At 39.7% G+C, this 16,245-nt stretch overlaps 1 protein-coding gene across 6 annotated transcripts in view; it reads right to left on the reverse strand.

Moving 5' to 3' along the window:
- Window positions 1–16,245, reverse strand: part of Rab3 (RAS oncogene family member Rab3) — a 192,159-nt gene that overhangs the window by 38,629 nt on the left and 137,285 nt on the right. For all 6 annotated transcript variants that reach the window (XM_083112790.1, XM_083112788.1, XM_083112791.1 and 3 more), the window contains one exon: window positions 693–811. In XM_083112790.1, the coding sequence (XP_082968916.1) occupies window positions 693–811 (119 nt within the window). The remainder of the gene's footprint in view (window positions 1–692; window positions 812–16,245) is intronic.

Below are 16,245 nucleotides of genomic sequence, written 5' to 3' on the forward strand. Positions count from 1 at the left end.
TTAGGAAACAGAAACGAAGATAGATGAACATCGTAAGAGAGAAAAAGATAAATGTAGAAACATAGGAAGAAATGGAAAATGAAGGAGATAGAGAAAAAGAAAAGAGGGAACAGCGTAAGGAAGAGAAGAAGAGAAGGAAATGTAAAACATAGATAGTAAAAGTAAAAGATGTGTGAAAACAGAATGAAAAATATCAACAGCGTAAAACGAGACAGAGAAAGAGAGAGAAATATAAGAAAACGAGAGGATATAGAGAAACCGAAAGCAAGAGTTAAACAGCACAAGGAAGAGAAAAAGAAATATAAAACTGAAAGAATAAGATGGGAACAGAAAGAAGAATAACAATTGATCATCATGCAAAAGAGAAACAGAGAGAGAGAGAGAATTGTAGAACAGAAAGAAATAGAGAAAGATAAATTAGAGAGATAGAGATAAATAAATAAATACATCTAGAAACAACTGACGTAGAGAAATAGAGAAAGAAGAAACAGGAGATAAAAGAACGACATCAAGAATGGGAGGGAGTACCCTAACAGAATCCACCTGAAAATGTTTTGTCCACCAAATGAAATTCTTTGTCGACGTCACTGAATCATGTTGAAGAAGATGTTGCTTACCTAGCAAGATAACTCTGGGTCAACATATGCAAGATGGTTGGACATATTGAAGGAGCAGTGGAAACATTCACTTACCAGTCTTGGACACTGTTAAACGACTCTTCATTTGTGATATCGTACATGAGGATGAAGCCCATTGCTCCTCTGTAGTAAGCGGTCGTGATGGTCCGGTATCTCTCCTGGCCAGCCGTGTCCTAGCAACGAAAGAGCATGACGTCATTAAATGTGTATGCACACGTTCATGTCAATATCCTAGAACAAGAAAAATGGCATAAGCACGAAATCAAACGAATCAATATATCAAGTTAAAGGAAGATATACGCATGTCTATATTTCCTCAACGCAGCACACCCTGGAAACTTCATATTTACAGGTTAACGAGACTCGGACATTGTTATATATTGGGCTGGGATTTCAATGCCCAAAGAATCACCCAGTGGCTTCCAAAGCTGAGTAGGGGGGCAAGGACAGTTTACTTCCTCTTGGTAGATAAAGTTTGGCATAGTGTGGGGGCAAAAGTGGCAAAAAGTGGGGGGCAAGTGCCCCCTCGCCCCCCTTAATCGCTGCCACTGGCACCGAAACATGCATTTATGACCTAAATTTTCCATAAATATGCCCCCAAAACATAGAAAATGTACTATAGCAACAATGAATATATTATGTTTTCTTCATGCCATGAAAATAATTTGGAATTTGAAAGTATGTACAGTGGGATCCATGAGTATTACCGTGTAAATTGTCCATCACTATGTGTGTGCACTTTATTCGACCCAACAAGAGCTTCAGAAATTAAAAGAAAACTCAAAACAAGCTGTTGACAACTTCTGCACCAGGATACATAAAAATACATCGCTTAAAAACACACGAAGATGTAAGAGAAAAATTAATGAAAATAGTCGTGGACAATTTGCAAGGTAATACTCGTGGATCCCACTCACTGACGTGCTGTAGACTATAAGTTTACGTCTACATGCGTTGTCTACACGTAATCTACGCGTAGATTATATTGGGTTGTAGTTTACGTAGTCTACGTAGACAATGTAAAGAGCATTAAAATTAATTTTCAAGGGTTTCATGAAAGCATAGTGACATTTTCAACTATATTGGTTCCTAACGAAATGAAAAGAATCCTATTTACAACAAAATTTCTCTTCTCTTCTATTATCAACTATGGAAGAAGATAAATAGTATGCAAAAAACAACAACAGATGGCAGTCGTGAGTCAAGAGTGGCCTTTTTTCAATAAAACACTAGAATATTTCCTATATTAGGTTTCTTCCTAGGTGAGAAATTGTTCGAATTTGGAAGAAAGGGTATGAAAAGTTCTCCTCACACATCAGCAACTGGTACGCAGTATAATTTTCTTTCAATTCCACGGCAACAAATCCTTGTAAGTCGATATCATTGTTATGCAATCATCGACTGACACAAGACGATCACATGCAACACTTTAGGAATAGCTAAGTGTAGGTAAGTTCTTTATATCTTAAAAAGATGCCGAATGTGACAGAAAATATGATTATCAGGTAGATTGTATCCTAACGAACCACCTTAATTTAGTTTTCATATGTTTCATGAACATATCACTCTAAGCCAGTGGTTCCCAAAGTGTGGCTTACAGCGGCACCGAGAAATGTTCCAATATTTTTACTGAAATTATATGATTGTTCCAAAATATATGCTTATTTAGTACCTTTTACACATAAACTTTTTCTAAATTTGAAATGTATTCATTTTTTAACTTAAGGCAAGCAACCTAACCTCACTAACTGAGCGTTTCAAGTGGTAGATAGGTGCCACCGAGAAATCTTGAAATACTAAGGGAGCCGTGAAACGAAAAAGTTTGGGAACCCCTGCCCTAAGCCAGTCAGAAACTTTAAATATATAAATACGCCGGTTGTAAACTGTAGATACGTCAGTTGTAAACTTTAAATATGCTATTCGTAGATTTTAAATAGGCCAGTCGTAAACTTTCAATGTGCAAGTCGTAAACTTTCAATGTGCAAGTCGTAAACTTTCAATGTGCAAGTCGTAAACTTTCAATGTGCAAGTCGTAAACTTTCAATGTGCTAGTCGTAAACTTTCAATGTGCTAGTCGTAAACTTTCAATGTGCTAGTCGTAAACTTTCAATGTGCTAGTCGTAAACTTTTAATGTGCTAGTCGTAAACTTTTAATGTGCTAGTCGTAAACTTTCAATGTGCTAGTCGTAAACTTTCAATGTGCTAGTCGTAAACTTTCAATGTGCTAGTCGTAAACTTTAAATGCGCCAGTCATAATCTCGAAATGAACCAGTTGTAAACATAAAAGGCGCCAGCTGTAAACTTTAAATACGCTAGATGTAAACGTCAATATATATTAGCTGTAAACCTCAAGATACTCTGGTTGTAAACTTTAAATAAGCTAGTCAGTAACGTTAACATGATTATGGATGTGTAAATACTCAGACTAGGGACAATGAGCAGATCGCCTTCTCTCCATAAATGCAGCTGGGCCTTGTTTTATAAGGGCTGTGAATGTAGATAGAGTAAGAAACCCCGCATGTACCGTGGAAATACGTAGGATTAAAAAAATAATTAATATTGAAATTCCGCTTCATATCGAATATATCCCCCTTAGAAGCTGGAGGAAGCAGACGGGTGGTGTAGAAGATGAAGAAAAAATTATAAGAAATAACTCTTCGACTTTAATTACCAAGTTTTGGTCGGCTTTCCAACTCGAAAACTTTTGCGGATATCTTGATCAATATGAGCATATCTTTTCCATGGAGACGGCTCTTCCTTGAACAGAAGGAAAGTTCTGACAGACCTCAACCGAGCCTTCGTTTGTGTTGAGGAATTTTTGACTGCAACTCAACAATGCAGAGTTTCACCGTGTTTGAAGCAGAAGACACTTCTTGATGTTTGGGGACCAGGAATTATACCGAGGCGGAATGAAACTTACTCTTGGTTTCGGTGTTGTCAGAAGTTGGCAATGCCTCTCTCCGGTACTGAACCAGGTCTTTGCAAAATGCATAGGTGTGTTCTGTCAGATATTTATGTGCAGTGTTGCCAAATGTACGGTTCAGACGCCAAGATATACCAATTTTTTTATGACAATGACTTACCGGTATAGAATTACTGCAACAATAGACCTCTACTATTAATATGAATTAGCATTGTTGGGTGGAAATTATTTCACCAATGTCAACAATTGCAAAATTTGAATTTTTCTTAAAATATTGGAGATTCTTTGTTTTCTTGGAACTAATACCCCCCAATGAACAAGTGTTTTTGTACATGTACGCTCTTTCAGTACAAACTTTTAATCACACGTGTAAAACTTTTGTAAAATGTTATTTTAAAAAACAAGGATGTACTGAAGAACTGCGTTCCTTTTAAGGGTCTCACTGATGGCGTAGTGGTATCGTCGTCACCTATAACTTGACAAGTTTAAAAACAAAACGCTCCAAATAGCTCTTGCGCATCTCACACCACGTTTCCCCAATCCATTCTTCGCAGCGACATTGATTCGCAGTGTTGCAACCTGGAGGGAGCGGAATGGTCAGAGGATTTTCAACGAAATTTGTATTCGCTTTTTCCTGGGCTGTTTTCTACCTGTCGGAGTACAGAAATTCAGCTCACCTTTCGCCAACTACTCTTTTCCTTCTTTTAAAACTTGGCCTCCCCGATGGTGCAGTGGTAGCTTCGTCGCCTTGTAATCAAGGGGTCCCGCGGGTTCGATTCCCGGTGGAGGCACATAGTGGTTCGGATCCCACTTTAAACTGTAGGTCCAGTCCCGATTAGCCTTACTGCACATAAAGTGGACTTAAAACAACAAATCAATCCAATCCAATCCTTTTAAAACTTGAGAAATCATCTATTTAGATACTCCCGTGGCGGCGCTTGTGGACTCGACAACATTATACTTAAGTTTATGTAACTCCTTCTGATTTCGCAAATATGTTGAAACATTGTAAACAATTTCTCTGGCCTGTCCTCTAAGGGGCTTTCCAGAGCAGATTGTGGATTTCGTTGGACCCGGCATGATTTAATTTTTGCATTTCAAAAATATGCAGCCAAGAGTAAAGAGCAAGAACATTTCAATGCTTTAAAAAAGAACACAGGCAAGCATGTTATCAGTAGAGCCCGGAAGTTCAGGCATTTATTTTCGTTAAAATAGGCAGGCAAAAAAGGCATTTATAATGTGGAAAATAGGCACTAAAAATGGGAAAAAAGGCAAAATAAACTGAAAAAGGCACATTTGAAAGTCACTTACTTTTATCTATAATTTCTGGCAAGATGTTAATGAAGCATACATAAAACAAGCTAATGTAGCTGGACTCATTTTGGTAACAGCATTTTCACCTTTTAGAATATCACAAATTGTTTTCAATTGTTTCAAGTCATCATTTGCACTCACTACCCATTTGCACTTTTCCACAACAGCTGACCCCTTTTCTCCTGACACTTCCATCATCTGCTGCATAGATTCCTCGAAGATTTTCATGGATGCTACAAGAGTCTCACCTCTTTTTTCTAGCTTTGTAATTGTCTCTGGCAATGCACCATAATGTGCAAAAACAACAGTTCATTCTTCAGTTCTGAATAGCACAGGAGTTTTTTTCACTTCACGAATTGAAGCCGCTTCATTTTCTGGAAGAGCATCGATCACCTCACTGATTTTTTCAAGGTGGTTAGCATAATATATAGCTGCTGATATCAAGGTTCCCCATCTCGTCAAGACTGGTTGCGGAGGTAAACTCAGCTCAGGTGCAACTTCCTCAAATGTTCGGGTTCGAGAGGGAGATTTCAGAAATATCTTCTTTGTGTTCGAAATCAACCTGTCCACTTCTGGGTGCAACACTCTAACTTTTTCGGCGATTCTGTGCATTGCGTGGGCTACACATGTGATATGAAGCATGTTCGGGAAGAGAATTTTCAATGCTATGGCAGCCTTCTTTACATAGGGAGCTGCATCACTGATAAAAAGTAACATGTCATCATGATGTACACCATCTGGCCAGAGCAGAAGTAGGGAATTTGAGAATAACTGAGCTATTGACGAACCACTGGCTCTCTCTAGTTGTTCTGACGTGAGAAGAAATGACGACGCATGTTGGTTCCATAGTTCATATGATGACGTTGGCTATTGAGCGTCCCATAGCGTCAGTACTTTCATCTGTTTAAATCCAAACCTTCTTTCCACCAACTTCAGCACGAATTCTTTGCAGAGCTTCTTCGTAGCAGATGCTTAAATATGTTTTCCGCAGCGTAGATTCCGACGGCACCGTTTCTTTAGTGTATTTCTCCAGGAATTTCCTCAGTGACTTGTTTTCCACTTTCCAGAAAGATATCCCTGCTTCCATGAAAGCTTTGCACAGTTCAAGAGAAAACTGAGATTGCCTGTTGGATGAAGTGCCCACTGTTGAAATTAGGGATATCTTCTTCTGTCCAACCTTTTTGGCAACTGCAGATTTATGTTTTGCTGTTGACACATGCTGAGATATAAAGTATTTTTTCTCATGGTTGAATGTTTTTTCACATATCTTGCAGAGAAGAATAGTACCATCTGTCAAAAATGTACTTTCACCAAATTCACGCACGTAACCATGTAACTTACCACTTAATAGCACACTAAATTTCGGCATGATGACAACTACACGATCCTTTCCTTCCAAAGTGCAGAACTAAACTAAAGATAGAGAACTTGATTTTGGAATCCATGCAAAGGCCCTTGGGCATTAGTGCTGTTTCTTGTCAATAACCTCCTGACACGGACGCTGGACGTGATGACGTAATTGTGCAGGTGTTCTGCAACAGGTTTTCAGCAGTCAATCATTCACAAGGACATGTTAACGGAAAGGCAATATCTTAACTCAGCATGAAATACTATTTTTTTTTAAACACACTTTTCTCCTTCAGCAATGTTGAAACATACGTGAGTTCAATATTACTTAAATAAGGCGAAAATTATTCACATAATAAACGGAAGAAAAATAAATACCAACAACGTTTTTTGGGAGAAAAATAATTTATTTACACATTTTTTTAAAAAAATGTTCAAATTTCATTGAAAAAAGCCAAAAAAGGCATTATAATTAAAAATAGGCAGTGGGGTCCCAAATAGACAAAATAGGCAAAATGAAAAGGCTTCTAAAACGTATAGATAAACGTGTAGATAAAATGGGCATTTTGCCAAACTTCCGGGCTCTAGTTACCAGATTGGCTTCTCGTAGCGATTGTTGTGCGATAAACAAAATAACCCCCACCCCACTCGGCTTTAAAAAAAAACAGGCCACTGCTCGATGTCGCATTCAGAAAATGAAGTCATTCGCCCAGTAGTTTCTCTTCGTTATAAACGTTAACGCGCGTGCGTAATACTACAATTTACGATCCGCGCACCGTACGCATTTTCAAAGACCGGGTTAAATCAAATGAAACACTGATAAACTGATATGAGCCGGCACCGACAATCTACACAGTAAAAATATTTTGTCATATTTGTTTTAGCTTAACTTTGCTGAGTTGGCACCACTCGTACTCCCAAGGTCAGACCAGTACGTAGAAGAGTGGTGGGGAGGATGACGTAATAGAAAGTGCTCCGCAGCGATCTGCGCATATCGGGATTTAACTTGTCAGGCTATAGTATATAGTAAATAAGACGCCTCGAGTTCGATACCCGGTGGCGGCACATAGTGACTCGGATCCCACTTTAAAATGTAGGTCCAGTCCCAATTAGCCTTACTGCGCATAAAAGAGACAAACTAAATTCCCACTTTTATTTTCAGTGCCTATTGCGCGTGACACACTTTCTTTAGTGCCTACACAGAAAACAGTCTGTTTAGAATAACCAAACATTTGTTTAAATACGTGGGACACAAAAAATTGTTCAACAGTACCAAATGCTTTATAGAGATCATGAATATTTGTTCAGTGTTGCCAGTAAAAATGGTGAAAATCACCAAATTTAGTAGAGGATACCAAATTTTTTGTTGAAGGTCAACAAAAATTTACCAAACCCGTTTTGCCAAATAGTTCGCACGGACGTCGCGAGGTAGCGTTCGGAATTGAGTTCTTCTTTCGAACAGGTTAAACTAGCAGTATACACTCCAAACCCAGTGTACACGTATAACCATAATTTGTCTGTGGTAGCGGATTCTCAAATATGGATCATGACGTGAAGGACACAGTGGAAATTGAAACTTAAGGGAACATAGTCATTATCTCCATGATAAAATGCAGTTTAGTCTCTCTTACCAATACAGTGATATACGAAAATGAAACGGATGATTGTGGGCTGAAACTGCCAGGACAGATATTATACATGAATGTGTCTACGATTATCGTCACATTAAAATAACATTTCATTGTATATGCTCGAGGATGGGAGACACAAACGAGTACGAGCGAGCGAAAACAGTCCTTCAGTAAAGTTGAAGTCCTGATTCGAACGCCAGTTCGGTATCTTTGTGACCTAGATCGAGAGAGAGTCGACTGGAGCTGGTTTCGGGCCAGCACATGTTTATGTGAGAAGGGCAGTTGTCACTTTTACCTGCAGTGTTTAGACATCCAACACGAACTGCGATGACGTTACATTCCCAAGGCTTCCACATTGTAAAAAAAAAAAAAGCACAAGACAATAACACAACTACTGGGTGTTCCATTTACAACGCATCCCGGAGTTGGCGATAGTACAACTTTTGAACCGGAAGTGGTGCACATATAATCCTTATACCAAATTGAAGTCTTGTTCATGCATATATTTTTAAATCTCTAAAGAAACTGAATTGGCAACATCTCATTTACTCCACGTGGACTTGACAAGTACTGTCAGATCCTAAAACGGAAACTATTGGTGGGAAAGGTTTGAGGGGAGCATATATTGTGCTCCACGTGGACTTGACACATGGTTGTCAGAGGGAAACTGGTCTTTCGGAACTTTCTTTCAAGTATAATGACGTTCGAATCAGGACTTCAACTATACTCTAGATTCCCGAACGTTACTGGCTGGTCTTTTCCCTAAGGCACGAGAGTTAACGAAAGCGCCCGAAGCGCTCCCACGAAAAGCTCAACCGAACCGTGACAGCGACAGAAAACAAGACTTGAACAGATCCGAGCCCATCCAGTACCCGGAAGCCCTTATGTGCCCTTTCCCTCTGCCCTACGAACAATGTGGAAAGTTTCCGTGTAACGCCAGGAAACCGCCCCAGGGCGAGCAAGCTCAAATAGAATTTTCCACTCCGAGTGTGTGAACAGTCACTTGAAGTTCCCCTCCCGACACGGTCCTTTAGCACTCGGTTCGGTGCCCGTTGTCATGGCGACGGCGGAGCGTCAACTTTTTGGGAAGGTCGCTTGCGGCATCCGTCTGTGCTTCTGCCGCGTGCGATGGGGTACCATTCTAGGCGGCCGAGGCTTAGCGTGGCGTGAATTCGTCGGTACTCGGAGGGTTCTCGAGCGTGGAACCTTGTTGGGACGTTGTCCATTCGCCTTAATTACACACAAGATCATTTACGCCACGTTTTCTCTGCTAGGAGTAACTAGAACATGACATTAATTGCTTTTGGTACGCACACGGAAGACTTTGTACCCAATAGGTAGAGACTTCGATTTTTCGGTGATACTTTTTCCAAAATTCGCGTCATTTTAGCATTTCTTGCCAAAAATATATAAAATTATACCTTAATTGTGCTTTTAAAATAGTTGGGTTGTAATAATGACGTAAACTGCTCCAATTGGTTATGGATTTGCCTTTACCTTGCAATCTTGCAATAAACGAGAGATTATTTTCTCGCAACTTCCAGCCACTAACAAATGAAGGGCCAGGGGGAAAAACGATGAATGTCGATTTTTCGCCCATTTTGAGATCGCAACGCCATCTGATAGTTCAGAAGCTGTACTATAAGAATGAGAACGGCCTTGGTTGGGAAACGATGAGAAGTGCCTGAAAAACGCATTATTATTTTGGCATTTATTAACGTACTTATGGAAAGAAATACTTTGTTTTTCATTTCCTGGCAAATCGTCTCGAATGAACATTCATCGTTTTTCCCCCTGGCCCTTCAAATGTCTTTCTAATTAATAACTCAGCTAAATCACTTAACGTGATTGTTTGTACAACCCATCATGGAAGTACAGCGCTACATTTCAACCTGGTGGTGGAAAATTGAACTTTTTATCGCGATCCTCTTCCCCATGGTCTGCATAGTGGATTCACCAAATTTCAGAGTTCTACGATGCCTCAAACAGGCTACACAGGGCTCTGAGTTGGGTAACTTTAATTCTGGCCACCCGGTATTTTAAATTGTAGATCACACCGTAACAACCTGTAGAATCTTCGAAATGTAACGTACAACGAACTCTACAACCCCATACATTTAGCCCATCACCTTTCCAATCAGGAATTTGCTAGAACCATCTAAGGAATGTCTTGTCAGACATTGCCGAGCTTCCTTGATCACCATCCTTATAAACAGATGTAAACAATTACAATCAGGGAAGAGACTACAGATCTGACTGCATTTGTTTAGTAAAGTCAATCTGAATAAATGTCTGGGGAGAGAGAGGTCGGTGGTCAGTTCTATATTATCAATCAGAGGGTGCAGAAGTACGAGCTGAAAGTCTAGGAGAAGGGGAGAGAAGTCTGGGCTTCCAGACTTGCACCACATACGGACATATCGTTTAACCAGTCCGTGGTTCGTCACTGCGACTCTACGCAGTGAGAAACAGGTATTTCCTTTCATGCTGATCCAGTCTGTAGGGGTTAAACTCAAGTGTTGTGTTTTGCCATCAAGTGTACCTTTCGCACCTTACCATCAAGCTCACCTCGAGTAGTGAGTTGCTCTAGAATAGAGGATGAATGATCAGTGAGCTACATTACCCATTGGGATATCTAAAGGTCCCTGGTTCGATACCCCATTCCTAGGAGAACGTTACGACCAATGGCGTCGCGTGCGGTTCACATGCGAGTGTTCACAATAATGTCTTTGTACTGAATGCAGATTTACTCCTTTCCCTTCTAACTTCATCTTCAATTGAAAATGTGAGACTAACAGTTCAATTTATGTTCAACAATTTCCCCCCATATTCAGGCTATATTTGAAGAAATACAAGAAGGACCTAGGAGAAATTGTCCCTCTCTCCCTTAAAATCCGCCAGGTTTAGCGAATTCTCCGCAAAGTTTGCAACTATGTAGCGCAAACCTTTTTCGAGTCCCCCTAGACATGCGTTGCATATGATGCACTCTGGTGCCGTCAGAAGTATTACCGCTTGCATCAGTGTTCGCACAGTAAAGTGAACATCTTCGGGATATAGTGGCCAACAGCCCCTTAGCTGTCAGCTCTATGCAACACGCACAGCAATTGTGTTCAACGCCCTCCGTGGAACGCCGTGGGAGTCAGCGTTACCAACTATCTAGAAAAGTAATCGGACGTGAAAGAAGTCTTGTTTTAAATCCACTTTATGCACAGTGAGGCTAATCTGGACTTGACCCATAGTTTAAAGTGGGATCCGAACTACTGTGCCATGTACCTCCACCGGGTATCGAACTCGGGACTCCTTTGTTACAAGACGACCATGTTAATTGTACGCCATCGGGGAGGCCCTGAAAAACGTTTCTCCATATCCTGCCAGAAAAGCACCACTTTGTTCAGTGAGGCACGACGTTCCCATAGAAGTTGGAAATTCGTTTGAAACATCCGTTCAGGGGCGGCTTTAGGACTGGTCGACCCGGTGTCGTCCTTGACTAGCGCCAAAACCTTATTTATGATTACATAATCGTGGCTATTTGTGCGTTTATTTTTAAGCCCACTTTAGACACAGAAAGGCTAGACGTGGCTTAAAGTGGGATCTGAGCCACTATGGGCCTCCATCGCGTGCATGGCGTATTTGTTTTAAAAAGAATTGGATTTATTGTTGACAAGATTAATTGAAGTTGCTGCTGCATAAAATTAATAAGTATGTTGCACATTCATGTAGCAATTTAAGCTATTACTGTTATTTTGACGTCATTATGTAGGTATTAAATAAACACATACATCCTATAAACCCTCCTTTGTAAAGAATACTCATCTTGCTGCCTTTTTTCGTCAATTTAACTATTGAATAATACAATAAAAATGCTCGAAGTTCTAAAAGACAAATATCTATAAGAATATAATGTACGTGCTTTAAAACAATTGTAATTATGATTTACGAAGTAATTTTGCTTGTGGGTAATATTTACCCAGCGTGAGAGTCCTTCCGGGTTAATAACAATGTTAATAAAATACATACTAATATTATTAAACTATTAATTATAAAATTGCTGTTATTATCGTTACACGTGATACACTTGGTTCGAGCCATTTCTGAACTATAGTCCTAGGTACGTGCTTGAGCGTCATCTGTTAACCAATTCACAAGATCTTTGATATCTGTAAAAACAAATGCCGCGCAGATAGATTCTCCAGAGCTCGAGAGCACCGCTACCGAATTGCGCACAATTTAGATCCAGGATTGCGCACAAATCTCACTGACCTATTTTGCGCACAGATTTTGATCGAACGTTGCCACTTTGATAGCTATAAAGTTTGTACGCAAAACTGTTTTTCTTTAGACAAGAAGAGAGAGAGAAATTAGAAATAAAATAGTAAACAGTGATGTGCCGTAGACTATAAGTTTACGTCTACATGCGTTGTCTACACGCAATCTACGTGTAGATTACATTGGGTTGTAGTTTACATAGACTACGTAGACAACCTAAACTGCATTTTCAAGGGTTTTATGAAAGGAAAGTGACATTTTCAACTAAATTGGTTCCTAACAAAATGAAAAGAATCCTATTTACAACAAATTTCTCTTCTCTTCTATTATAAACTATGGAAGAAGATAAATAGTATGCAAAAAACAACAACAGATGGCAGTCGTGAGGCAAAAGTGGTTTTCCCCCCATAAAACACTAGAATATTTCCTATATTAGGTTTCTTCCTAGGTGAGAAATTGTTCGAATTTGGAAGAAAGAGTATGAAAATTTCTTCTCACACATCAGAAACTGATACGAAGTATAATTTTCTTCTAATTCCACGACGCCCTTTGCTAAGTTATCACAGTTCGCCATGTTGTTTACATAGATTACGTAATCTACGTGTAGAATGTAGACTATCGTTGTTTACGCGTAGACGCACATCACTGATAGAAAATCATACAATTTACTCAAACTCAAATGTTAGGTTAGGTTAATGACTGCAAAAGCACGTGTAAGTCCACATGCACACACAAACAAACACAACAGAAGTGAGAACGGCTTGAAAACATTTTACATCTGACAACATCGCCTCATTTTTTTGTGCGCAATCCTGTACATTGTGACAGCCTGTCAACGGCTTATCAGATACCACTGATAAAACCCGAAAAGTGTGCGCAATCCGGCTGTAGCCCTCGAGAGAGATCGCCACCAGCGAAGTGGGTAAACAGGTGCGCTTTCCTTGAAAGGGATTGAGCGCGGACCTCGATGAAGGCGCCGGACGGACGAGATGCCCAGCCTCTCCACTTGGCCGTGATTAATGGATTTTCTCTCCTACTCTTCGGGGTTCCTTCCCGAATAAACAGCTCGAGTTGGAAGAAAATGCTTGTTCAAGGAAGAAGAGAACGGGGAAATCCTTTACAGGAACCTGGTTTCAAAACTTTCTGGCAGTTTTGAGATGTAAGTGGTGCAAGTTGAAGTTTCGTAGTAGGAAAATCGATTATGCGTTTGGAAGACTTTTTCTTGAATTTCGAAGAAGCAACCACCTATCTAGAATTATATTTCGGGAGAGCGTGGGTTCCAAACCAAGCGTCCCACATGTAAAAAAGATAATAAATAAGGAACAGTTTCAGTGTCCAGTCAGAAACGAGGTTCTGGAATACTGCCCCTCCCCACCCACTTCTCCCCGCAACGAGCTGGTTGTACGCTTAATGGTTGTGTGTGTGGGGGACTCAATATTAAGCTTATGTGAGTATTTTTCACGTGTTCTCTTGGGAATATCAAACTTATGGCGTAGAAAAACACATCAACTAGAAGAGGACACGTTAAAGATTTTGTTTGTGATGGGGGAAAGTAGGAACTTTCATTTGAATAGCCATAACTTGAAGTTACTCTCCATATGAAATAGGAGATTCTGTAAATACTTATACTTCATATTTTTTTCAGATCGTATCAATATAGCTTAATAATAAACTTAGAAAACCGCTTCCATTTGCAACATGAAGAGTGTCCATTCCGACGATATTGAAGTAAATACATGCAAAGTGAGAAACTATCATTCTTCACCTTAACAGGATAATAAGATTAACATATGTATTAATGATAATACTATTATTAAAATGGCCATAAAATAATAATAATTAGGTTAAAATATGATAAAAGGAGAATAGAGATATGCAGCTTGTATTCATTATAAACCGTATGTCTAGTTAGGACGAAAGAGGGTGTATAGCCTTCATGAAAGTTCAGCGGAGACAAGAAAAGCTACTAGTATATTCAATCTCACTGTACTAAAATCTCTGAATTGCTCAAAAAACAGAGGCGTATCTTGGGTGTACCCGGACCCCGAAAATCCCATTCCTGTGTATGCGTGTACATTTGATGTAATTTTAGGCGTAATTATATACATAACTCTTAAGTGGAAATTGAACTAATTTACTCCAGTAAAGGAAAAACGAATTTCACGGTTCCTTTTAATCTTGAACTTTCACTACACACAAGCTTGCGAGTTGAATGGACGTATTTACAAATATATGATAGCATATGAAAGAAACATTGTTGCAACATTAAAATATATTTCTGCAGTCGTACGAAAATATCGTAGCCTGGAATGTCTTCGATCAGTTGGTACAAGAGTTTTAAAGAGTCACCGACACATTCAATTGTATAAGAAATAATGCCTTCAACACACTCGTTGCTTCGAACTCGCATCTGGTTGAAAATGCTTCATTTCTTAAAAAAAAGTATATTATTATTTATCAGCGGGTGTAAAATCTATGTCCACTAAATTTCTAAGTGAAAATCAGCCGACCTGCGTGGGGGAGTGGTTATTACTACGCCACGGGTCCCGAGTTCGAATCCCGGCCTTGGCATGGATGTTCTTTCTGAGTGTCCATTCATCAGTGTCATCCTATCATCACTCATGCTCATCGTCGCGGTTAGCCAAAAGTGGAAGAAAAGCGATACACTTAAAAGTTTACAATATAAATTAAAATATTAGGGGGGCAACTATCCCCCCATGCTTCCCACTATCTTTTCTGTCAAAAAAATAACTTTGTGTTGACGATGTTATTTGAGGTTCCCATTGAGTGAGACGTCATCGCCCCCCTCCTCCACCCCCCCCCCCCCACAAGGAATTCTTAAATCTGAGAAATGTGCTGAAAGCATCCGAGAGAAGAAGAGAGATAATTCTGTGCTTCCCGTCTCTGTGGCAACGTCCTCTGTCTGATAGAGCTTTGTCCGTGACAGCTGACACATACGTCATCACCAGAGTAGTGGTGGGGATCGATATTTCGGTCCCCTATCTTTAAGAACCCCTTCTCCCCACTGGCCACCGAAAACTTCTTCATTTCTCGTTCCATTTTCTCCACAGTTGATGTACGGATAGCTTTCCAGGTTGGTGACGTCACGACCCATTTCCTTGTCAGTCTAGCTTTGAAAGTTCCAAAGTTTTTTTTTGTTTAAATAAGAGTAAGACAAAGGAGGCATCAATGTTTCTTTGCTTGAAAGCTACAAAGTAACCCATTATGTTAATTAACAACGTTAGAGTTACTCATTTGAAAATGGTTTGAAAAATTACAGCTCAGCTGCAGTTACTCGTTCTGAAAATTAACTCGGTGCGTTTGGTCTATTCGCGATTCAAATTACCACTGTGGCGCTAGTGTCGCGGCCACTAGGGGCGCTGGATGTGAGTTACAGTGTTCCTCTGTACGTACAACATGATGGGTGGTAAAGGGCGTTGTTCAGAATAGAGGAAACTTCGAACTTTCATAATGTTTTCTTGTCTTGAATCCAATGTGAACTCAAGGGAAATGTAAAAGTTGGAAGCATAATTCGTGCACGAGTGGCGTACCCAGGATTTTCGATAGGGGAGGGTTACATCTACTGTTTTAAGTAGTCAGTCCTCATTTTGACATATTTTCCTGCCTTTCACCTTTTTTTCCCCCGGAATACTGGGACAAACGCGGGGCTATGATACCTATCAACCACCTTGAGCACGTCACTGTCATGTTCGGTTTTTACCATTGTTCCATGTTTTTTTTTTTTAGTAACGACCGAACTAATATAGAAAATAGTTATAATAAGTGCATATACATTTATTTGCATTAATAATTGTACTGCGAGACAATGTAAGATACTGTTTTTCGTATTTCACCGCGACATTTTAACGGTACAATTTATTTTTACACCTAATATTTATAGACTGAACAATAAATATTTGTTTTTATCACGAAATGACACTGTGAATATTAAGACAAATTAAGATTGCCAATTTAAGTCTCTAGCTGCCATCTAGTGGTGCGGGCAGAAACTCCATCGCCGTCGCTGCATTGATCTCCCTTCGTGCAACAAACCAACGCCGTTTCTCAGTGCATATACATTTATTTGGATTGTAAGATAATATTGTTGTTCGTATTCCACGGCAACATT

Source organism: Lepisma saccharinum, chromosome 26, assembly GCF_977018435.1.
Source record: "Lepisma saccharinum chromosome 26, izLepSacc3.1, whole genome shotgun sequence".
Lineage (NCBI taxonomy): Eukaryota > Metazoa > Arthropoda > Insecta > Zygentoma > Lepismatidae > Lepisma > Lepisma saccharinum.